General features: G+C 51.5%; 1 protein-coding gene across 1 annotated transcript; it reads right to left on the bottom strand.

Moving 5' to 3' along the window:
* LOC138816088 (coronin-7-like) lies at positions 1–23,465 on the bottom strand. The gene is made up of 10 exons (XM_070005650.1): positions 23,300–23,465; positions 20,634–20,730; positions 19,454–19,528; positions 15,097–15,167; positions 14,472–14,655; positions 13,850–13,926; positions 7,341–7,391; positions 1,482–1,568; positions 922–1,004; positions 1–10 (listed from the first exon to the last, which is right to left on the bottom strand). Exons 1-10 carry the CDS (start codon positions 23,357–23,359, stop codon positions 1–3), a joined length of 795 nt encoding a protein of 264 aa, XP_069861751.1. The 5' UTR covers positions 23,360–23,465.
* Between the last annotated feature and the right edge of the window lie 949 nt (positions 23,466–24,414).

Below are 24,414 nucleotides of genomic sequence, written 5' to 3'. Positions count from 1 at the left end.
TCAGTTACAGCTGAGACAGGCAGAGGTTTCAGCACAGGGGGTTGCATATGTTCCTGCCTCCACCCCACAGCCCCGCCTGACTAAGTCTCTAAGCCTCCTGGAACCTGTTTCCTCGGCTGTAAAGCAGATGGTAATGCAGAATGCAATGTGGGCCTCCTGGTAGCTGGCTTCCGAGCCACTGTGAATCAAGACCATCTCTGCACAAAGCTGATGGGGTAGGCTGAACCCTGCTACAAACTCTCCTCCATATGCTTCCAGGGAACGGGGGGGGGGGGGGGGGTAGAAGGACAAGGTGCCTTGGACCTCCTATGCTGCCTGGGCACCAGTCTCATTTGTAGTCAGACCAGACACATGGAGACCACCAGATGTCAGGAGCTGGGTGAGCCCTTTATATAGACCACAAGAGTCCAAGCTCACCCACAAGTGCCACAAGCACTTCTAAACCTGTTCGTTTGTCCTCATACTGCCCCATGTCCTCTTTCTTAGATATTCTGGGGCCCTCGGCCTCACAGACACATCCACAGCAACATCAGGCACATCTCTGCACCCCTTGCAGCCCCAGCCCCTTCCCAAGAGCACACTACTGTGAGTTCCATCCCATGAAGCTGCCCAGTGACAGAGGGCCACTCTACTGGGGTAGCAGGGAGAGGAGGTGGAAACAAGGAATCTAGCTAGTCTGTCTGCCTGGGGCTGCCCCATGCCCACTGCTGGTGAGGTTAGGGCTCCTGGAAGGCAAGGCCAGGGTTCTTTGTTGAAGATGTCAAAGCCCAGCTCGGGCTCCTGCCACACATTGCAGCGAGGCCCCGCTTCACAGACAGGCTAGATTGAGGTCCTCACCAGAGGCACTTGTACACTAGGCCTGGACTCAGAGCATCATCTGGGCCAGTAGCCCCCAGTCTCCCACCATGCCACAGTTCTTACCTGGGTGAAGTGTCCAGGGTGAGGGAAGACAGGGCACTGGAGAAGACCCGGGTGTCCCAGAACTTCACTTCCCGCTCACGCATCTGTGGGGGAGATCATAAAGAAGCTTAGAGAAGCCTGACCTCAACCCCATGCCAGGACACCCAGGACTCAGGGCCTGAGGGCACAGTCTGGCAGTAGACTCCTGCCCCAGGGCAGTGAGGGGGAGTCATGCCAAGGAGGGAGAGTTTGGGTTTTCATGTCCTGCCCCTTTAAGAACCCTTAGGTGACAAGGGACAAGAGGCGGATCCCTCCATGGACTCTGGTCCCTATGGGGCCAACACAGCTCCCAGGGTCAGGCTTAGCTATTACAAATGGAATCTGCCAGTTTTCCACCACCATCAGTCTCCTGAGACTCTAAGACCCAGCTGCACAGCCAAGCCGTATATGGATAGGCCTGGAACTGACCATCAGGCACCGCCTCCCCCAATGGCCAATGGCTTCACCCCTTATGCATGGGCCTGAAGGGTCAGACACATGCCTGTCTGGCCATGCCCTGCACATGCTGGAGGAGTTACTACCTGGTTGAATCCAGTGGACACGAGGTACTCCTTGGAACCTGTCCATACCAGCTGGCTCTCCCTGCTGTTCTCATGGGCCTGAGTGCTCTGCAGGAGACAAGAGATAGAGCTAAGCCAACAGGAACCCAGCCGGGGACAAGGATCCCTTGGAGTGGCCTGGAGCTGGGAAGTTCTGCTGTCACCCATCCACCTGAGCACCCAACAGAGAGTGGGAGGGAGCAGGCCAGTCTTTTCCCTAGAGGCTATGGGTGTAAACAGGAAGAACCCTGCTTCCCATTCCTGTGGGCAGTGCTACAGCTAGAGGCGATGAGGCCCAGGCTCAGTCTGGCCCCTGAGAGGGCTGGCAGCAAGGCCTGGCTTGGCACTTTGCAGGTGCCCACAGGAAGCACTTGGCTGGGGGTCTCCAACTCTGGCCCTCGGCCCTCACACCCAAGAGCTGTGTGACCCTGTGACCCACACCCTCCTGGAACTCATTTTTCTCATTTGTAAGCAGGACTCAAGATGTGGCCACTCAGTCCCTGGAACCGTGGCAAGGAGTCCATGTGGGTCCTCTGCCAGGCAAAGCACCGTGCAAATCCTGGGATTAGGAGGGCTGCTGCCCGTGGGCAGGAGGGAAGGCCTGGGCCAAGCTCTGGGGGATGTCCTGGGAGGGCAACACCGTACCCCTCGTGGCTCTCTGTGGTGCTGGAGCTGCCAGTGGGAAGACTTAAGGCCCCCAAGAAGGAAAGGGAAGTTCACATCCCAGGCGGTGGCCCTGTCCCTCTAGGCCCTGGCAGGGGGGGAGTGGAGGGAGCCAGAGGAAATGCTAACAGCTCCCTTCCAGTCACCCTGGCCCCTGGAGCCTGAGACAAGGACCCTGTTACCAAAAATAGCTTACCCCAACCATGGCCAGCCTCCTCCGAACTTCCCACGATCTCCTTGGGAATCAATGAGGGAGGGAAGCAGCCTCCAGAAGCTGGCCCAGGGCCCCCTCCCCAGCACACAGAGGCGGCCCTTAGCGTGGGAGACCGCTGGAAACGCTCCACTGTGTCCTTCAAGGGGCTTTTCTCATTGCTCCCTTCTCATTCAGCCACAGTGGCACGGGAAATCAGGACTAGTGCCTGAGAACCAGGGCCCCACCCCCCTCTCTCTCCAGGACAAGGGTCAGGGCATTGGCCAGCCCTACCCTTCACACTCCAGAGAGGGTCGGAAGGACCACAAGGGCTCAGGGTACAAATACTCTGTGTAAGTGGCAAGCCAGATGCCGTCCAACCGGTCTGCACTTCATTCATTCATTCATTCATTCCATTCAGTAAACATGTGAGGCTTCCACAGGGCAGGAGCTGACAGGGGCTGGGTGATTCTCAGATTATGAAGAACAAGCTCATTCATTTGTTTTCACTGTGAGTTTTCAGCTCACACAATGCTGGGCACTATGGCCCCAAGTCCATGGAATATGTACATGAGGAGACCCACTGAACTAACTAGCCACAGCGCTGTAGTTATCGTTACTTGAAGTGCCACAGAGGAGCAAAGTCAGACTGCATGGGGGAAAAGCCAGCCCTGCCCCCATTACCACATCCCAAGACAAGTTATGCAGCAGTTCTGTGCCTCAGTTTCCTTATCTGTAAAAACACCGCCACAGGACCTCTTTTGGATGACTGCCACACAGAATAGGTGTTAACGCTTAAGTGTTTAGCAACATGCCTGATGCATATCAATTGTGTATGGCTCTGTTGTTACTGAGACAGGGACTCATGAGCTGATGTCACACTTGCCATCCTTCTACCCAATTACTGGGATTACAGGCATGTGCAACTACATTTGCTAAGGTGCTTTTTAAAAACTTTTGTGTGTGTGTGGGGGGGGGTCCGGTTGTGGGGCCTGATCTCTGGGCCTAGGCGCTGTCCCTCAGCTCTTCAGCTCAAGGCTAGCGCTCTACCACTTGAACCACAGTGCCACTTCCGGCTTTTTTCTTTTTGCTTATGTGGTGCTGAGGAATCGAGCCCAGGGCCTCAGGCATGCAAGGCAAGCGCTCTACCACTGAGCCACCTTCCCAGGGGCTGTCATTCCAGACTCTGTCATTATAAGACTATATTGCGGGGCAATATAGTAAGGGAGACAGCAGGCCCAGCCTGCAAGTTGTGGGCAGCTGTTTTCCTCCAGAGTCACAGCCTGGGGGGGAACACACCTTGGCTTACATTGTCATATGGTGGAGCAGACAGAAGTGTCTTTTCCTGCCACAGCTCTAGGCTACTTGAACTTCCAGTCCTGGTGGGCTGGGCCCATTATCAGCCCCACCAGCACAAGGCAGCCTAGGGCTCATGGGGCAGGAGATCTGCAATCGCAGAGAGCAAGTGGCAGAAGTCAGGGGAGCCCAGGACCACCATTAACCCAGGTGCCCTCAGGTTTCCCGTGAACAGCCCCAGGCTGCTTCACGCTGTGGGGAGCACCTGGTGTCTGGGTGGAGTGGGGTCTGGCGAGCCCCTGGAGCCTGGGAGAGTACCAGGGAAGACACTCCAACTGTGAGCACAACCAGCTCTCTGCCCAGAGGCCTCAGGAAGGCCTACTCTAGAGCTCCTACCTTCGCCCTCCCTCACTCTGGCCCCGCATCACGGGAGCTGTGCTCAGTTTCCAAACTGAAGGCTCTTCACTGGCCTCGGTGATCCCTAGGGAGGATGATCCCTCCTTTCAAGTCTCCCAGTTCTCAAACTTCTGTGCTCTGGGAAGGCATTCTGCTGACTGCTGGCTCCTCTACTACAAGAGGTTCATGGGGAAGATATTGGAGCCACGCTGGGTGTTTCTACCCAGAGGCAGGGTGGGTGCAAGCCAGTCCTGCTGGGAATGGCCTTTGTCCCCACAGATGACAGAACGTCCTGCTCTTGAAGTCCCAAGAGGGCTTTGCTGCCCCTCAGTCCCCTGACCACACCTGGTCTAGGGAAGAGAAGAGAAGGGTTGTGGCAAGGCTGCTGAACACCAGCCCTGCTTGGGGGTGGGGGGGAGAGGTACATACTCAGCATTCCAGCTGCTACACAGCCAAATCCCTTCTCCATTGCCATGGTAACACTTCCTGTGTGGGGTGTGGCTGCTCTTGGGGCAGCACTGGGCTCCTTCTAGGGTGAGGGGAACTTCTCTAGGAGAAAGACTTCTCACTATCTATCCCATCTCATCCAGCTCAATACTGAGTTGCTTGGGCCCGGGCCAGGCCCTGCCACAGGGTGGAGAGGATGGAGTTCACAGCACTGGCTCCTCTACCCAAGAGAGAGATGAAAGGGTTGGTCCCAGATCCCTCCTGTCCCTGACTGAGGCCTCCAGCCCTGCTCCCATTATCACCCCGCTGCCTGGGATAGCCATGGCTCAGGGCCTCGCCCACCTCCACTTTGAGCTCTTTCTAGGTGAAGGGGCAGCAGAGTGGGGCTAGGGGGACAGACGCAGCCCAGCCCTGCAATTCTAGCTTGTGGGCTTCAGTGTCCTAGCCTGGACTACAGAAAGAACCAAGAGCCTACTTCCTAGAAGGTTGATTAGGGACATACATTCTAAGTGTGGGGACAAAACTAATAGCTATAAATGTCATTGAAAAACAAAATCAGAAGCAGAGCAAGATGGTGCTTGTCAGTATCCCGGCGACTGAGGAGGCTGACACAGGAGATGGCTTGAGCCTAGGATCTTAAGGTTTGCCTGGGCAACACGGCAAGACTCCATCTCAAAAATAAATAAAAATAGAGTGTGAATAGGAGGTGACACCTAAGGTCCCTTCCTTCAGGCTCTGGTGGCCAAAGGCAGGGCTCAAATGATAGGGGGAGGAAAGGGTCCCCCCTCCATGTGTAGCTTCCAGGCTCTGGGGACAGGGAGGCTCAGGTGAGAAGAAACCCAGAGAAGATGGCACTGCCTTCCTCCCTAGCCACTAGGTAAGAAGCGGAACCTCAGAGAGGGCACTCTTGAGGCCTCTCCCCAAGCCGGCCCCTCAGCTCACACTACCCTGGCCGCCAGCAGCGGTTTTCCTAATAGAAGCCAGGTGTGGGCCAGATGCCCTGGGCGGAAGTGGGGGGCAGGGCTGGCGGAGGGCAGCATTCCAGGCCACTGCAGCCCCCGCTGCTCAGCTCAGCACAGTTCAGCGGCAGGGCCAAGCACTGGCACCGTCCCAGCAGCTGGGGGAGCCGCCCACGCTCTTCCCAGGTCTCCTGCCCAAGCCCCCCTCCAGGGGCTCCTCCAGACCCAGACCCGAGCTGCGCCTGCACTCTTCAAGAACGGGGAGCCCCCTGGCTGGCAGCCATTCCTGCTCCACCTCATCCTCAATAACCGCCCACCCCTGTGAGAACAGGATGAAGGAGGAGGAAGGCTGGGAGGACCCCACCAAGGAGGGGGAGAGGAGGAATATACTCAGGGAGCTGGCCCCATCTGAGGCCCAGTGGGCATGAATGCAGGTGCCCACAAAATGCCCAGACACTTAAGCAGGGAGGGCAGTGACTTAAAGGTCAAAGAAAGCTACCAAGTGAAATGTTAAACCGCCTGCCTGGCTCAATTTACCTGCCAGATATTCTCAGTTCAACTGGAATGAGTGCAATTGACCACATTGTCTTGGCTAGCACACCAGTAAGGTGTAAGGTGTGCTGTTCCATCCATGTGGAAATGAGGGGCAGCCCTACCCCTAGACTGCCATATTTGGGCTAGATCAGTTTACGTGTGTGTGTGCGTGCAGGTACTGGAACTTGAGCTGAGAGTTTCAAGCTCAAACCTGACTTTTCCACTCAAGTCTGGTACTCTGCCACTTGAACCACACCTCCATTCCTGGCTTTTTGCTGCTAATTGGAGATAAGTCTCTCAGACACTGATGCACAAGCTGGCTTCAAACTTCTTAGATCTCAGCTTGCTGAGTAGCCAGGATTACAGGCATGAGCCACTAGAGCCTGGCTCTTAGATAACTTTACCCTTGACCCCTGATAGTGAATCAGTCCTGGAAATGGGAAGAGGGATGGGCCTGCATCTCTGTTGGGGAGCTCCTCCTTAAGAGTTGGCAGCAGAACCCTACACTTCACCTCCCTGGGGAAAGAAACGTCAGTTTCTAGAAAGTTCTTTGGAGAGATATAAATCCACTCATCACTTTTATTGATTAAAACTCTCTATTGGTGTCCCACTGCACAAGGAATAGGACCTTCACATGCCCTGTTTCCCCTGTGCCTCTTTGGTAACAAGCTGGGGCCATCTACGTGTGTCTCCTGTTGAAATTCAGACTTCAGCTCCAAGGCCAGTTGCTCAGTGAAGCCATAAACCCTCCCAGCAATCACAGGGCAGGGCCATGTGTCTGGCTTATTAGCTGCTGCCTACATGGCCTCTGTTGGAAGAAAGACTGACTCCCCAGTGGCTCTGCGCCTGCTGCAGGATCCTAGGTCTGAGCTTTCTTGCTCGAACCTATGGCTGCAAGCACTCTGTGCACCTGGTACACAGACCCAACCACCCACAGCCCCTGGTTCCGGTGCAGCTGGCAGGCCTGCCCACCCCAGGGTGCACTGTAAGACCTTAGGGGCATGGAGGACAGAGCCGGAGTCCTTCTGCTTCTCTGTAGCTGGTCTCTGCTGATTATGCCAGGCAGGGAGAGTGGGGTCTCAGAGGAGGGGAGGAAGCTGGAGTCTCATATTACGTTTTTTGAAGCCAGAGGATGCCTCTATCAACAAGCCCGTGGGCTGCTTGGCTGCACCGCACCCTGTGATCAAAGCTATACCCTCCCAGGATCCAGAACTCACGCCCCCAGACAAAAGCAGCAGCTCGCCTCCCTGGGGCCATGCTGGGAGCCCGAGTCTGCCCCTCCCTCCCTGTGCTGGAACCACAGGGTCCTCACCTTGCACACTGCCTTCCACCGACCCTACCTCCCACACAACTTACCTGAGAGGCCTTGTCACTTGCTCTGGGGTCAAAGATCCGCAGCTGCTTGTCCTGAAAAGGCACAGAAGGAAACACTATAGATATTTAGAGCCAGAGGGTCCCTAGGAACCAGCCTGTCTCCCTGACCCCAGGTTCTGCTTGGCCCATACCCGGGTATGCAAGGGGTCACCACATACCAGGGACCCTTCCTCAACCAACTTCCTCCTTACACCAAGGCATGTCTCCTTCCTATGTAGTTACCCAGAAGACTGCACTGAGAGACAAAAGTCTACCTCCCTGTGCACACACAATGTGCTAAACACATCACACACGCCTGCTCTTCATCTTTCCAATAGCCTTATGAAGCAACACTATCAACATAACTCCTCCTTGGTAGGTGCCAGTGGCTCAGGCCTATAATCCTAGCTACTCAGGAGGCTTAAGATCTGAAGATCAGAGGCTGGGAAGGTGGCTCAGTGGTAGAGCACTTGTCTTGCACGCATGAGGCCCTGGGTTCGATTCCTCAGCACCACATAAGCAAAAAGAAAAAAGCTGGAAGTGGCACTGTGGCTCAAGTGGTAGAGTGCTAGCCTTGAGCTGAAGAGCTGAGGGACAGCGTCCAGGCCCAGAGTTCAGGCCCATGACCGAAAACAAAAACAAAAACAAAAAAAAGATCTGAAGATCATGGTTTGAAGCCATCCCAGGGAGGAAAGTCTATGAGACTGTTATCTCCACTAAACTATCAAATTAGCTAGAAATGGAACTGTAGCTCAAGTGGCTAGCTTTGAGCAAAAGAAGCTCAAGGTCAGTGCCCAGGATCTGAGTTCAAGCCCAAGACCAGCACCAAAAACCATACAAACAAAAAACCCAAAACAAACAATTGAACAAACAAACCCATAATGCCCCCCCCCCCGCCCCAATACACAGAGAAATAGAGGCTACTGGCTACATCCTGTCTGTCCAGCCCTGAGCTTGGCCCAGCCTGGCTCATGTAATGTCATTTCTGCACTTCCAGAACTTTTAACTAGAAAGCCTCGCTTCTCAACCATCCTCCTAGCAGTAACAGTGACTTGACCATATTACCCCCGGGCCAGGATGGAAACAGATATGGGGGTAGGGGAGTGAGAAACTGTATTGAAATAAAATGTCTATACCTGGGCTGGGAAGGTGGCTCAGTGGTAGAGCGCTTGCCTTGCATGCATGAGGCCCTGGGTTCGATTCCTCAGCACCACATAAGCAAAAAGAAAAAAGCCGGAAGTGGCGCTGTGGCTCAAGTGGTAGAGCACTAGCCTTGAGCTGAAGAGCTGAGGGACAGAGCCCAGGCCCACAGTTCAGGCCCCATGACCGGACAAAAAACAAAACAAAACAAAATGTCTATACCTATATATAGGTCTTTTTTTTTTTTTCTTTTTACCAATCCTGGGGCTTGAACTCTGGGCCTGGGCACTGTCCCTGAACTTCTTTTGCTTAAGGCTAGCACTCTACCACTTGAGCCACAGTGACACTTCTGGCTTTTTCTGTGTATGTGGCACTGAGGAATGGAATCCAGGAATTCATGTTTCCTAGGCAAGCACTCTACCACCAAACCACATTCCCAGCCCTGTAAGTCTTTATAGTTGTGGAATCATGTATATGCTGTATACACAATATATGTGCAAAAAGAACCGGGCAGAGTCAGATACCAGTTGCTTACACCTGTAATCCTAGCTACTCATGAGGCTGAGATCTGAGGACGTTTCTTTTTTTTTGTCGGTCGTGGGGCTTGAACTCTGGGCCTGGGCGTTGTCCCTCAGCTCTTCAGCTCAAGGCGAGTGCTCTACCACTTGAGCTACAGCGCCACTTCCGGTTTTCTGGTGGTTTATTGGAGATAGGAGTCTCACGGTCTTTCTTGCCCGGGCTGGCTTTGAACCGCGATCCTCAGATCTCAGCCTCCTGAGTAGCTAGGATTACAGGCGTGAGCCACCAGCGCCTGGCCTGAGGACGTTTCAAAACCAGCTTCTGTAGAGAAATCTGAGAGACTTTTACCACCAGTTACCCAGCAAAAAGCCAGAAGTGGCGATATGGCTCAAGTGGTAGAGCTCCAGCCTTGAGCAAAAAAAAAAAAAAAAAAAAAAAAAAGGAATAATGTGAGGATCTGAGTTGAAGCCCTAGTACAGAGCAAGAAAAAAAAAAAAAAAAGAACTGGGGCAGAAGCACTACACCTGGGGGAGCGGCGTGTAGGAAAAAAGGAAGACAACCTGGGCACAGACAGGGCAGGGCCCAGTCTGTGTCCACTATTTATAGGCTTGGCCATAATTGGTGGCAATAAATTGTTACATACAAAAAGGAAGTTTCAGAATAACATGGCATGGTGTGAATCTACTGTGGTCAAAATAAACAAAAATCTCTATTTATGTGACCATGTTCCTGTACATTTTGGGAGTTTGCTGAGCAAGGAGAAAGGTACTAACCAGCACAGGCCAAGGTGTAAATGCTGGGTACGAGGGTGGGGAGTGTGGCTGACTAGTTATTTCTTTTTATATCTTAGCATGAGCATCACAGATTCTATTTTCATGTTTTTGAACATAACAATTGGACTCTGAATTAAAAACATTACTGTTGCCAGGTGCTGGTGGCTCACACCTATAATTCTAGGCAGCTTAGGAGGCTGAGTTCTGAGGACTGCAATTCAAAACCAGCCTGGGCACAGGAAATCCATGAGACTCATATCTCCAATAAACTACCAAAAAAGTAGTGGAGATGTGGCTCAAGTGGTAGAGCACCAATCTTGAAGAGAAAAGCTCAGGCCCTGAGTTCAAGCCCCAGGATGGGCACACACACACACAAAAACCCAAACAACAACAACAACAAAAAGCCAAGAGGGGCTGGGAATGTGGCTTAGTGGTAGAGTGCTGCATGCACGAGGCCCTGGGCTGCATTCCTCAGTACCACCTAAACAGAAAAAGCTAGAAGTGGTGCTGTGGCTCAAGTGGTAGAGACTAGCTTTGAGCAAAAAAGAAGCTCAGGGACAGTGCTCAGGCCCTGAGTTCAAGCCCCAGAACTGGCAAAAATAAAACAAAACAAGAAAGAAAGCCACCAACAAAAAAAAACCATTACTGTTTATATCAGCACCAGAAATTCTTAGTCATAAATCACACAAAATATGTATCAACAAATATGAGGGAAACTACAGAATTCTGGTAAAAAGAAATCAAAGAAAGCCTGCTATCAGTGGCTCACACCTGTAATCCTAGCTACTCAGGAGGCTGAGATCTGAGTACTGCAGTTTGAAGCCAGCCAAGGCCGGAAAAGTGCAAGAAACTCTTTTTCCAATTAAACACAAAAAGCCAGAAGTAGAGCTATAGTTCAAGTGGTAGAGTGTCAGCCTTAAGAAAAAGAGCTTAGGGAGAGTGCTCAGGCCCTGAGTTCAAGCCCCAGTATTGGCACGCATGCACGTACGCGCACACACATGCGCACACACACAAATCGAAGATCTAAATAAACAAACAAATATTCCAATTTCAGACATAAAGACTTAAAGTTGCTGAGATAACAGTTCTGCTAATTTGTTCTATGGCTACCATATGATCCTAATCAAAATTAACTTGTCAATACTGACAATCTGACTCTAAAGCTTAGATGCTATAATCACAGCATTTGGGAGGCCAAGGTAGGAGGATCAGAACTTCTAGGCCAGCCTGGGATATACAGTAAGACCTTTGGGGGAGGAGGGAACAAATAACACAGAATACTTAACACAAAATTGAAGAAGCACAAAACCAGAGGACTAATACAATGTAATTTTACAAAAAAAGCTACAGTAATCCAGGCAGTGGTGGTATTGGCAAAAATAAAAATAAGGAAATAAAGAAATAAAAATTAAGCTATAACAAAAGCAAGAAATCCAAGTGAGAATGAGAAGCCTTGATTTAAGCCCTGTCCTGACACAAAAAAAAAAAAGAAAAGAAAAAAAAAAAAAAGGAGAATCATGTATTAGTTGATTCATTTAGCATAATGAAATGCTAAGTTTTCAAATCCAGCTTGTTATAGTTTTTTTTTTTTTTTTTTTTGGGTCCAGTCGTGGGCCTGAACTCTGGGCCTGGGCGCTGTCCCTCAGCTCTTCAGCTCAAGGCTAGCGCTCTACCACTTGAGCCACAGCGCCACTTCCGGCTTTTTTCTTTTTGCTTATGTGGTGCTGAGGAATCGAACCCAGGGCCTCATGCATGCAAGGCAAGCGCTCTACCACTGAGCCACCTTCCCAGCCCCTTGTTATAGTTATAACAGGATGTCCTTCCTTTTTTTTTTTTTTGACGGGTTGGGGGTGGGTAGGTTGTGGGGCCTGAACTCTGGCCCTAGGCGCTGTCCCTCAGCTCTTCAGCTCAAGGCAGGTGCTCTACCACTTGAGTCACAGTGCCACTTCTGGCTTTTTCTGTCTATGTGGTACAAAGGAATGCAACTCAGGGCCTCATGCATGTAAGGCAAGCAGGCTACCACTGAGCCACCTTCCCAGCCCCTGCCCTTCCCTTTAAAGCCTGTGTTGTATTCTATTGTGTGTATCTGCCATGTTTTGTTGGTTTATCCACTCTTCCACCAGTTAGATGTTTTGGTTCCATCTCTTGGCAAATTTGGGAACATAACTCAGTTCTTGGCACCTAGTAAGCTCCATGAAGGTTGCTGAGCCATCGAGGGCATTAGTTTAATATAGACGCAAACCAGGATTCAGAGTGAACACTGAAGTTGTTCTGGGTCAGGTAAAGGAGTGGAATTGAGCTGCAGCTACCCTGTCTTCCCTGGACTCACTAGACAGGACCTAGTACTAAGGAGAACTGTCCCAGTCATCCACAAGGCCGGCACGCCCTCTAGTGGACTCCTTCCTCTACTCTCTGGCCCTGGGGAAGTCCCTTCTTAAGGCAAAGTGCAAGGAAGGAGCTGAAGAGGCTAGGGTGGCCTTGGGAACAGAGTTGCTCCACACCACCGGAAGCAGGAAGGGAGTAGAAACCAGCAACAGGGAGGTCTCCCAACCAAGAGGGAAAGGCAGGTGACAGGCTCTGATGGGAAGGCATTTGTCCCACACCAACCCCAATCAGCCTGCCCTGAGCATAGGCATTCACCATATATAAAACAGTGCATAGCCCAGCTCCACCTGGCCATTGACGCTGACCAAGGGGCTCTGCTCAGATGCCAATGGCAAACCATGAAATCTCCACCTGTAGTCACAGGGGACACTCCCAGCTCCCCAACACCATACTGCAAGGGCTGTGTGTTGGCAGCTGAACTGAGGATACTTTTCAGCTAAGGAAGGTAGTTGTGGATGCAGGATTCAGGCATCTGCTGGTCTCAGTGTGCTTGACAGTTCTGACTTGCTAATGCTGCTGCATACCCACAGGGAGAATATTTGAGTCCAGGAAACAGGAGCAGGAGGTCACTCCACAGCATTGCTCCCACCATTCCTCATTCCTGCAGCTTGAGGTTTTGAGCTTAGAAATGTTTCCTTCCGCAGAAATAGCACAATCCCCCCCCCCCCCGCCCCGGGACCTATACTTCTCCCTCTGCCACCTGAATCTCTCCCACTGCCCACCTTGGCAATATTCTGTCCACATGGCAGGCAAAGGAGAGCTCACTTAGGTCATCACTGGCTGCTCTGGCATTTAGTACTTGACTGCTCATCCGCTGCCATTATGGCAACAGGTGCAATGCTCATTCCCTCATGTGAGAGGCCTCAGCACCTGTCTCTCCAGGTGTGAATCTCCAAGTGGCTGGAAGACATCTATACCAGCGGCTTCCTCCAGTCAGTGTGCTTTTCCTGCCCTCCCTGCCCCCCAAGTCAACTCCTTCTTGAACTCTGCTCTGGAGCCCCTGGCAGAGACCAAACCTTCCCAGAATCTGACCAGCTCTAGGCTGCATGTTCCTTTCAGAGGCAGGTCACAGGTCAAAACCACCCTCTTTTTTTTTTTTCCCCGGTCAGTTGTGGGGCTTGAACTCTGGGCTTGGGCGCTATCCCAAGCTCAAGGTGAGCGATCGACTGCTTGAGCCACAGTGCCACTACTGGTTTTCTAGTGGTTTGTTGGAGATAAGAGTCTACAGACTTTCCTGCCCAGGCTGGCTTTGAACGGTGATCCTCAGATCGCAGCTTTCTGAGTAGCTAGGATTACAGGCGTGAGCCACCGCACCCGGTAAAACCACCCTCTTATCTGTACTCTCTTGATGTGAGTTGGCTGCTGTACCAGCACAAGGCTGGCCCAGTGCTTGGGTACAGACACTGCTGAATACCAGCCTCATAGGGAGGAAGATTGTTCAGACAAACCAAACAGGCATTGGATGAGGCTGGCTGAAAGTGGAAGGGAGCTGAATGGCACAGACCAGGGACCAGCAGGAGGCTTTCCTCAAGCTCCTTTAAGAGGGCTCCAGGTAGAGGACAGGGCTCAAAAATGGCCTTCCTAACCTTGGTGCTATTTGGCCCCACAAATGCTGCTGAGCTTGCAAAGGAATCAAGGATTAAACAGCATAAGCTGTCCACACACAAACGTCACAAGTGCTTACTGCCTCCTTACCTTGCAAGTCGTGCCCACAAGGGCTCCATCTCGGCTCCAGACAGCACTCTGCACCAGGTCTCCATGGCTCACCAGCTCTGCAGAGAAACAACCACAGTCAAGGAATTGGGTGGAGATGTCTGGCCCAAAGAAAGGCTGCAGCAAGGGTCCCTTTCAGCTGAGACAAGGAAGGGCCAGAAACTCCTTCCAGATCTGCTACGCCTACACCCAAGGGTTTCTTCCTTCACCTCTATTCTCATCAGGCCATGTGCTTCTACTCGATGCTCTAAGAATCTCTGCTTCCTGGCTTGCCCTAGGATCAATTCCACCTGGGCATGCTAAACAAGTGCTCTACCAACTGAGCTCCCATCCCTGTCCCTGACACCTATTTTTTAATTCAAGTTACTAACACCAATAAAGAGAAGAAGGGCTGGGAAGATGGCCCAGTGGTACAGTGTTTGCCTTGCATGGAGGAGGCCCTGGGTTCTATTCCTCAGCACCACATAAGCAGGAAAAGCCAAAAGTGGTGCTGTGACTCAAGTGGTAGACCACTAGCCTTGAGTTGAAGAGCTGAGGGACAGCGCCCAGGCCCAGAGTTCACAACCGACCCCCAAAAAAGGAGAAGGGCTGCACAATGTAGTACCTGCTAGAGGCTGCTGCTTGGTTGCATCCCACACCTTCACAGCCCGGCCTGCTGTGCTCACCAGAACACCATCCACAGCAGGGTGGAATTGCAGTACTTCCACTGGTAGCTCCTCAGGACCCAACACCACCCCAGGCACTGAGGGCAGGTCCTGGCCAGGGCCTGGCAGCCGCCAGAGCTTCACCTATGGGCAAGATGCAGTTTATGGCAGGGCTGGGTCTTCACCCAGGGTTTCCCCACCCCGTAAGATCCCAGTGGAAGATCGCCACTAGGACCACACTACTGGGCCTGTCAGTACACCCCACCGCCTCAGCAATTTGGGCTAAGTAGCTGTATACTCTGTGTCTTGGAACAGTGGGAGGGACCCCAGCACAGGGATCCAGGTTACTTTTGGAGGCTGGTGGGGAAGGCATGTAAGTGGGGCCAGGGGTTCTGCTGTCCCCTCTAACCTCCCTTATCACCCCTGCCCGCCTCCCTTGGACAATCAGAAACATAAGGGAAAGTCAAACCACAGCTCAGCAGATACTTGCGGGCCCCCAGGAGAAGGGACAGGAGCCTGGGGACTCAGAAGGCTTCAGGTTAGGGTGGATAAGACATGGCAGCTACTCAAACTGGCCCCACTCACCGTCCTATCAGCCGAGCCAGTGGCCAGAAGGAAGTCATCAAAGGGAGAGAAGTCCAAGTCAGTGACCAGGTCTGTGGGAAAAGAGTGGTTAGATCCACTGAATATATATTCTAGTTCCAACCCAATGGTTCCTCTCCAGAGGGAACAAAGACCAGGACTTTGGAGGTGATATCTAATGCCCTGACAGAAGCAGTTGGTCTCCATGGCCAGGTCCCTAGATGGTAGGGGACAAATGACCTTCACACACTGGGAAGTGTCTCCAAGAACCCCAGCATCAGGTGGGCAGAAGCTCCTTGAGCCTGCTCAGCCACAGCTGCCAGCACATACCTCCTAAGTAACGTACTCTGCTGGACCTACAACTGTGAAGGCCCCCAGGAATTCCCCCCGAAAATCCTTTTTTTTTTTTTTTTGTTGGTCGTGGGGCTTGAACTCTACGCCTGGGTGCTGTCCCTCAGCTCTTCAGCTCAAGGTGAGTGCTCTACCACTTGAGCCACAGCACCACTTCCAGTTTTCTAGTGGTTTATTGGAGATAAGAGTCTCACGGACTTTCCTGCCCAGGCTGGCTTTGAACTGTGATCCTCAGATCTCAGCCTCCTGAGTTGCTAGGATTACAAGCGTGAGCCACTGGCGCCCAGCCCAAAATCCTTCTTTTGATGTGAGCAACTGGAGCTGATTTCGGTGCTTTGGTGGGAGAGGAGGATGTGGAGCATAGAGTGAGCCACAGTGAGAGGGAAAATGGGGCAAGTGGAATAGGATGGAGATGCAAGATAGAGGGTGGGCAGAGAGAGGAGGAGTATGGGCAGGACTTCAGCTCACCCAAGTGAGCAGCAGCCCAGCCATTGTCTGTTATCCTCTCTGCCTGCATTCCAGTGAGGTTGAGAAAGGGTTACTTTCTTCTTGGCCAGAGGAGACAGGGGAAGGGGAGTAGACATCGACAAGGCATTTCTGCAATGGCTCCTGCCTGAAATCCCAGCTGGGCCTGCCAGTGGCACTGGTAGCCTGGCATTTCCAAAAGGAATGGGATGCAGTAATGGAGTTGAGTGACATGAATGTACCTGTGCTAAGTACTTCTGTGCATAGATTCCTCAACCCCTACCAATAGCACATCAGGTAGCATCACCCCGATGGGAAGATAAGAACACTGAAACTCAGAGAGGAGAAGTAACTTGTTCAGAAGCACACAGCTTAGAAGAGGTGGGCTATGGATCAGATCCAGGCAGTTTTAGAAATTGTACTTAGCAATTTGATTCTATACTGCCTTTTCCAGAAGCAGGAGAGGACCACGAGCCACTCAATGGCCTGCATACCAGACTACTCCAGGTGTCTGGCTCTGCAATGCTGGCTGCTAGGCTGAAGGAAGGGAGTACTAATAGGTAGACTGTAGCTTTAGCCCAGTCTGTCCCAGTTTTTCTTGCCATGGGTACCTATGCCTCCAGGGAAAGTTCTGCAGAAACTGAGCTCAGCTACCTCTACAAGGGCTTCCTGACAGAGCTCCTATAGAGAGGGAGAGAGGTCTGAAGAGTTGCCACACCAATGGCACAAACTGCACAGTGCAGCTTCTCCTTAGAGCATACTGGCAATGGGGTGCTCACCTTTCAGTATCACCAACATGGGGTGGCTCCCCTATGGGTAGAAACTATCAAAAGGCAAATTATGCACTGGTGACTCATGTTTATAATCCTAGCTACTCAAGAGACTGAGATGTGAGGATCAAGGTTCAGAGCCAGCCTGGGAAGACAAATTGGAGAAATTCTGATCTCCAATGAACCAACAAAAAAACTGGAACTAGAGTTTTGGCTCAAGGGGTAGAGTAACATCCATAAGCAAAAAGGCTGAGTGAGAGTCTGAAGCTCCAACTTCAAGTTCCAGTATACACACACATATGCACACAGCAGAGGCACAGTGCAAAAGAAGCTCAGGGACAGCACTCAGGCCCAGAGTTCAAGTCTGAGGACAACTCCCCCCTCCCCCCTCCTCCCAAAAAAAAGAAAAAATCGGAGTCCTGCCTTCTTCCAATTCTGGTTCTACTCACATAGCTGTATGAATACTGGAAAGTCCTAATTTCCTCAAACCTCAGTTTTCTCAGCTAAAAAATGGATTACCTTAAAAACTACTTCAAAAAGTTTTTAGCTGGGCTCTGGTGGCTCAAACCTGTAATCCTAGCTATTCAGGAGGCTGAGATCTGAGGATCACGGTTCAAAGCCAGCCTGGGCAGGAAAGTCTGTGAGATTCTTATCTCCAATTAACCATAAGAAAACTGGAAGTGGCACTGCGGCTCAAGTGGCAGAGTGCTCACCTTGAGCTGAAGCATGCAGGGACAGCGCCCAGGCACCGAGTTCAAGTCCCACGACCAACCAAAAGTTTTTAAATGAGAAAACTGTCAGCCAGGCGCTGGTGGCTCACGCCTGTAATCCTACTTCTCAGGAGGCTGAGATCTGAGGATTGTGGTTCAAAGCCAGCCCGGGCAGGAAAGACCGTGAGACTCCTATCTCCAATAAACCACCAGAAAACCGGAAGTGGCGCTGTAGCTCAAGTGGTAGAGCGCTCGCCTTGAGCTGAAGAGCTGAGGGACAGCGCCCAGGCCCAGAGTTCAAGCCCCACGGCCGACCAAAAAAAAAAAAAAAAGAAAACTGTCAAGCGACTGCATGATACAACAGAGATGAAGACAATATTATGCTGAGTGAAAGAAGGCAGATTTGAAAGACTGTCTTGTATGGTTCCATTCAGGTACAATGTCCAGAAAAGGCCAATCTGCAGAGCAGAAGCTAGTAAATTCTTCCTGCTAAGGGTCAGGCAGTACCCAGTTCAGTTCACACCGAGTCTCTGTCAAAACTACTCAACTCTGGGGGGGTGGGGTGGGGCGGGGGGGGGGCAAAGCTCAATGGTAAGCCATGTGCTTATACTTAGCACGCCTGAGGCCCTGGGCTCCATCCTTACAATGGAAAAAAACAAGAAAAATAAATAACCTTCTCAACTCTGTCCTTTTGAGAAACAGGACAAACTATACACCAGTGAGTGGAAGGACTCTGTTCCATTAGAAGTATTTACAAGTCAGGTGCTAGTGACTCACAACCTATAATTCTAGCTGTTCAAGAGGCTAAGGTCTGAGAATCAAGGTTAGGAGCCAGCCCCAGCAGATAAATCCTAGAGATTTTTTTTTTTTTTTTTTTTGTCGGTTGTGGGGCCTGAGCTCTTCAGCTCAAGGCTAGTGCTCTACCACTTGAGCCACAGTGCCACTTCTGGCTTTTTCTGCTTATGTGGTGCTGAGGAATCGAACCCAGGGCCTCATGCATGCAAGGCAAGCACTCTACCACTGAGCCACCTTCCCAGCCCCCTTAATTCTTTATATATATATATACATATATATATATATATATATATATATATATATATGTATGTATGTATGCTGTTCCTCAAGCTTGAACTCACAGCTTAGGCAATGTCCCTTAGGTTTTCTGCTCAAGGATAGCTCTCTACTACTTGAGCCATAGTTTCACTTTTGGCTTTTTGGTGGTTCATTGGAGATAAGAGTCTCATGGACTTTCCTGCCCAGGCTTGCTTTGAACTGGATCCTCATATCTCAGCCTCCTGAGTAGGCAGGATTACAGGCATGAGCCACAGGCACTTGGCAACAATTCTTTTTATAAGTTTAGATCAGAAACTGAGATCGTAAAATTTAACATATAGAACACTCTAGATAAATCTTGGTCATCTTTTTCAACCACCACCATCATTCCTACACTGAGCAGTCCACTGGGCCAAGACTCTACCCACAGTTCTACTCCATGGCCTCCCATAGAGTGACCAGGTACACAAGCCAGAGCCTGGGCCATAGCTGCTGGGGTGGGAGCTCCAGAAGGGAGATGATATCTGCCAGGTGCTGCTGACATTCTATGACAAACACTTTCCTCAATTCAGGCAGGCTTCCAGAGAAAAAGCCAGGCATTTCTAGAAGCAACAACAGCAGACAAAAGCACTTTGTAAGGACCCATCTCCAACCTTGCCAGCCAATACGGACACCTCCTTGAAGGGTCCTGCACAGCCTGGCTGAGGAGGGTGCCTGGTGGCACTCCAGGAGAGGACACAGGGCTAAGAGCTATACAGAATGAGTGACAGAAGCCAGTGCCAGCCTCAAGCCCACGGTTGGTGCTGCTCATCCCCTCCTCCTGATTGATGACCTGGAGCATTCGCTTTCCTTCTTTCTGCCCAGGCCCAAATTCTAAATCAGGTTGAACCTATTGAGACTGAGAACCTTGTAGGAACACTCAGTGTGGATGATAACACCAAGTACGTATGATTCCCTGTCCCCAGAGAAGCTGGAGGAGTCCCAGGCTTCCTGAATCAAGCATTTACTCACCTGAATGGCAGCCCAGGTAGGCCACGTGTCTCTTGTCCTCTCCATGGCCATCCAGAGGTACAATACCCAACACACCTATGAAACAAATTCAGAGGCTTTGACTTTGGGTCTAATGGGGACCAGTTAGTTAACTCCTAGATCAGAGCCTCCAGAGAGGGTCATACCCAAAACTCAGCCTGGTAGTCTACAGGTAAGACTCCTAGTCTCAGTCTACCAGTAGACACAGATACAGCAAATAGCCCAGGGCTGGGTTCTTCCCCCAAATAAGATGTACATCTGTGTGGGGGATGAGAGGCTGATGGAAGGAGAAATTTTCTTTCTGGCCACTGACAGTTCTCCCACCTTTACCAGAGAAAGAAGCCAACCCCCCAAGGCAGCAGAGTGGGACTGAGAGGTTGGGTTGATACCATGTGTCAATTTTGAGAAGCCACCGGGCTTCTCAAACAATTGATTGAAGTCTATGTTATAGTAAGCAGCCAAGGGGTTTCCCAAGATGGGGTCACACTATGTAGCTCAGACTGGCCCAGAAATCAAGATCTCCCTGCTTTGGCCTACCACCGGCTGGGATTACAAACATACATCATCCTGCCCAGCTTCTTGATTTCTTTCCCCCCTGTCCCTGGAGCTTCTTTTGTTCAAAGCTAGTGCCCTACTACTTGAGTCATTGCTCTACTTCTGGCATTTTTGGTAGTTTTAGTTCAAAGCCAGTACAGGCAGAAAAGGCTACAAGCCTCTTTTTTAAATTAAAAAAAAATTATTGATATTATAAAGGTGATGTACAGAGGGGTTACAGTTACATTAATTAGGCTCTTATCTCCAATTAACTACTGTAAATCCAAAAGTGGAGGTGTGATTTAAGTTGTAGAATGCTAGCCTTGAATGAAAAAGTTAAAAGATAGAGCCCAGGCCCTAAGCCTCAGTATTCACATTCACATGTGTCTGTGTGTGCGCGCGCGCACACACATGCACGTGCACACACACAATCAATCAATCAATCAGTCTGATTACATTAACCATTTTGTATTGATAGAAGCCCTACTTGGTGCTCCCCTCTGAACTCTCCCAGCCCACTACCATCACTGCTCCTGCTCTCCAGCTAGTTTAAGCCTGTCCTTCCTCCTCATCCTATCTATGATGATAATGTCTGAACCTATTCCCCCATGACCATCACCACCCCTACCTGGACGGTCAGAATTGAAGGCAATCAAGCTACAGCTCGATTTGATATGGCTGCCACATGTGGGGGTTGTCCCTGCACGAATGTCACTGATCCATGCCTAGAAAAGAACAAGAAATACAAGGTGAGGGCTGGTTCTCTCTGCTCATGCCTAAAGCAGTGACCATAATCCAGTGAATTCTTTTTTTTTTTTTTTTTGTCGGTCATGGAGCCTGAACTCTGGGCCAGGGCACTGTTGCTCAGCTCTTCAGCTCAAGGCTAGTACTCTACCACTTGAGTCATAGCCACTTCTGGCTTTTTCTGCTTATGTGGTGCTGAAGAATTGAACCCAGGGCCTCCTGCATGCAAGGCAAGCACTCTACCACTGAGCCACCTTCCCAGCCCAGTGAATTCTATCTTAAAGCTGCACCACAATAGATTCATTCCTCTGGCTCAAACCCTGTTCCAGCTCACACAGTCCCTTAGAAAAAAAATGTTCTTGAAATAACCTAAGGGGGTGATTTTGTTTAGCAAGTCAGTTCCTTAATAAGGGGGAGGAGGCTGTCAGAAGGAAGTGTGTGGGTAGGGGACTTGTTTCTGTTAAGATGGAGGGAGGGAGGCAGAGGAAGTCAGAGTGAGTTACTAAAAGAGAAGATGGGCTCAGCTTCCCCAGCCCTCTGCTAAGGACCCCCTCAGAGCCCTTTCCAAACACCGGGAGAAAAAACACCCTTACTCAGGAGGGGAAAACCAAGGCCTAGAATCCTTAGAACATGTACTTCCACCAAGTTCCCTAGTTAAGTGAATGCCTTATTCCCACAAAGAGACATTTAACATTCCCAACATGTGGGGCTCCATGGTAATACTTTCTCTAAAACTAAGATGAACAAAGTCCTTATATTTCCTACTTTCACAGCACCTTCCCTGTCCCCTGCCTCCATTACAGCATCACCATCTAACTTTCCCATTTGTGTCTACTGGCCACTGATAGAACATAAATACCTTGTATTATTTTTCCCTCCTGAATCGTGATTATTGTATAGTGACAAAACCATATCTTTGAAAAGCAGAATAGATCACTTGCTCTCCTGACTCACAGATATAAACTCTTTTTACCTTGCCATGCAGTTCCGGGTTCCATGGTCCTATAGTCTACCTGGCTGGCTGGAGGCCCATCCAGGAGCAAGCACCAAGTCCCTCATGTAGTACTTACTGCACTCAGAGCAACAGTTTTGTTGTAAATCTAAATACTGAACAAGTGCCATTTGTACTTAGAATAAAACCCAATTTCTTCCTGTGATCCCCAGGCTCCTGCAGGACTGCTGGGCACTCGTTGGTCACCAAGCTCGCCACCCAACTTGTTCCATTTTCCACTCCTCCACCAGGCTCTTTCTCACTCTCACCCTTCTGGCTTCAACTAATCTGCCACTTCCTCCAAGCCTTCACCACCCTTCTAAGGTTAACCCCTACCTTGCTGTCTCCAACCCAGCCTCTCATATGCTCTTCAATGCACTGATGAAAATTTGCAATGTCCTTAAACCAGTTCTCTCTGTGTGCTGGCTGTCTCCTTCATGATATCTAAATGCCACAGGGGAAGGAAAATGCTATCACATTTACCGCTGTGGCCGCAGAAGCTGGGTAATGCGCATAATAGGGCAGAGAAAATACTGGTAAAAGAAAAAAAAAATTGAAATGGAAGTCAAGCCCAGTGCCAGTGGCTCATGCCTGTAATCCTTGTTATTCAGGGAGCTGAGATCTGAGGGTAGCAGTTGGATGAAGAAACCTGCTGAGACAATTACCAACCCAAAAGCAGGAAGTAGAGCTGTGGCTCAAGTGGTAGAACGCCAGCCTTGAGCAAAAAAGGTCAAGGAGAGAGACGAGAGAGAGAGAAGAGAGATGCCACGACTTGCTCTGGCTCACTAAAGGGATCACCAGAGGTCAATTCCTAGTCCCAATTAGCTGAGGGCACTCCCAGGCCGTCCAGATAACACAGTAGAGACAGACTAGGGCTAAGCATTCTTTCATCCGGCCGGCGGCGCTTCTGGGAATGGAAGTCCTCAGCATGGGGCTCAGCTTCTCTGGGCTCCACTAGCTCTGGCTTCCCCCAAGCCACACCCAGCCGCCGCTGGAAGCATCACCGAGAGAGAGTCAGAGAAGAGCTTGCGCCAGCAGCGACAGGAGGAAGCGCTGGCGGAAACCCGAGGGAGGGGAGGGCCGCCCGGCCGAGGGGCGCCAGGGAAAACAGGGGGCAGGTCTGCCACCGCTGGGCCCAGGACGGAGTCGATCCTGGACGGCACCGCACGGAGGACGAGGCACGCGGGGGGCCGCCGCCGCCGCGCCCCAGCCCCTCAGCGAGGCCGACCGGAAGCAGGAAAGTCAGGCAGCCCCGCGGGCCTCAGGCCTGGCCCGGGCCGGGAGGGATGCGCAGTCTCCGGGGTCCGGGGACGACACGGACGGGGGAGACACTCCTCGGGGACCACCGAGCGGCCCAGAGCGCCTCACCACAGCTCCGGACTTTGCTCTCTTCGGCAGCGACAGCCCAGCCAGGGCGCTGGGCCGGGGCCAGAAGGAGGCGCCCCGGGGGGGGGGGGAAGGCTGTGGGGGACTCGGCGGCACCGGGTATCCACTGCCGGGCGGGGCGGACCGCGAGGGGCCGGGGACGAAGGCACAGGGCCCGCGCGGGCTAGGCTCACCTCCCGGCGTGGCGGCCGGGCCTCCGTGTGCCGGAATTTGGACACCTTGAAGCGGTTCATGGCAGTAGAGACCGACCTGCGGCGGCGCAGCCTGGAAGACGAGGGGCGTCGGCTCTCAGGTGCACGCCGAAAGCCTCGCTACTCCCGCTGCCTGCCGGGCCCCACCCGCGGCCCGCCGCTCGACGCCACGCCCCAACGCGCCGCTATCCAATCGAAACCGCCTACGGCCCGCCTGGCGACGCCCCACCGCTTCTTTCACGCGCTGGCCCCGCCTCTTGGCCAATCACCACATGGCAATCCCATGAAGCCACGCCCACACACCTAAAAACGCTACGGGTCGGGTGGGAGGTCGTGTACGTCGCGGCTTTGCGCCCCACCACCGACATTCCGGCGTGCTTGGGGGATCCTGCTCCGTGGTTGTGATTGCTTCTTCTGAGTCTGTTCCCAAGACTTTTTTTTTTTTTTCCAGTGGGCTAATTGCGCTCTCCCACAATAGTTACTTTAAGTAGATTGGAGGGAGCAGGTGGCTTAGGCCTGTAATCCTTGTTACTATGGAGGCTGACATCTGAGGTTCTTGGTTGGAAGCCAGCCTGGGTAGACTGATCCATGAAACTCTGATTTCCAATTAACCAGCAAGAAGCTGGAAGTGAAGGCGTGGCTCAAATGGTCGAGCTCCAGTTTGGGGCAGAAAAGTCAATCGAGAGTGCCTAAGCCACGAATTCAAGGAACCTGACTCTTGAAGGTCCACCCTGAGAAAGGAGCTTATCAGTTGTGCTCTGGATTTTTTAATTCAGATTTGGATGATTCCTACAAGAGAGAGGAATTTTGCCACAGGAAGAAGACATTGGGGATATGACACCTGGGCCAGAAAGAGATGCCACAAATGGCTTTTACCGAGTCAACTGCATTTGTGTCATGAGGCAACCTAGCTTACAGTGCCAACGTTCCACACAAGAGACCACTTCCCCTTCCTGGGAAGCCGAGCTCAAGTCACAATAGGTTCTACATAAGCGTCATCTATCTTGCCCTGCTTTGTGCCTAATATTTTCATGTCCTAGGAATACAGTAAATGTTACAACTTCATCCATGTTTAATAACTGGATCATGTCGTGCTT

This window comes from Dipodomys merriami, unplaced genomic scaffold (genome assembly GCF_024711535.1).
Source record: "Dipodomys merriami isolate MVZ:Mamm:240054 unplaced genomic scaffold, mDipMer1.0.p SCAF_680, whole genome shotgun sequence".
NCBI lineage: Eukaryota > Metazoa > Chordata > Mammalia > Rodentia > Heteromyidae > Dipodomys > Dipodomys merriami.
The sequence above is the reverse complement of the archived record's forward strand: the minus strand, read 5'-3'. Positions and strand labels throughout refer to the sequence as shown.

What these genes read in the sequence shown, in the direction of transcription:
- LOC138816088 (XM_070005650.1), bottom strand. Translation starts at nt 23,359, where the DNA reads ATGAACCGCTTCAAGGTGTCCAAATTCCGGCACACGGAGGCCCGGCCG. An exon ending in CCCGGCCGCCACGCCGGGAG is followed by an intron (nt 20,731 to 23,299) that starts GTGAGCCTAGCC and finishes GTTCTTTTCTAG; the next exon opens with GCATGGATCAGTGACATTCG. An exon ending in CAAGCAGCAGCCTCTAGCAG is followed by an intron (nt 13,927 to 14,471) that starts GTACTACATTGT and finishes GTTTCTCTGCAG; the next exon opens with AGCTGGTGAGCCATGGAGAC.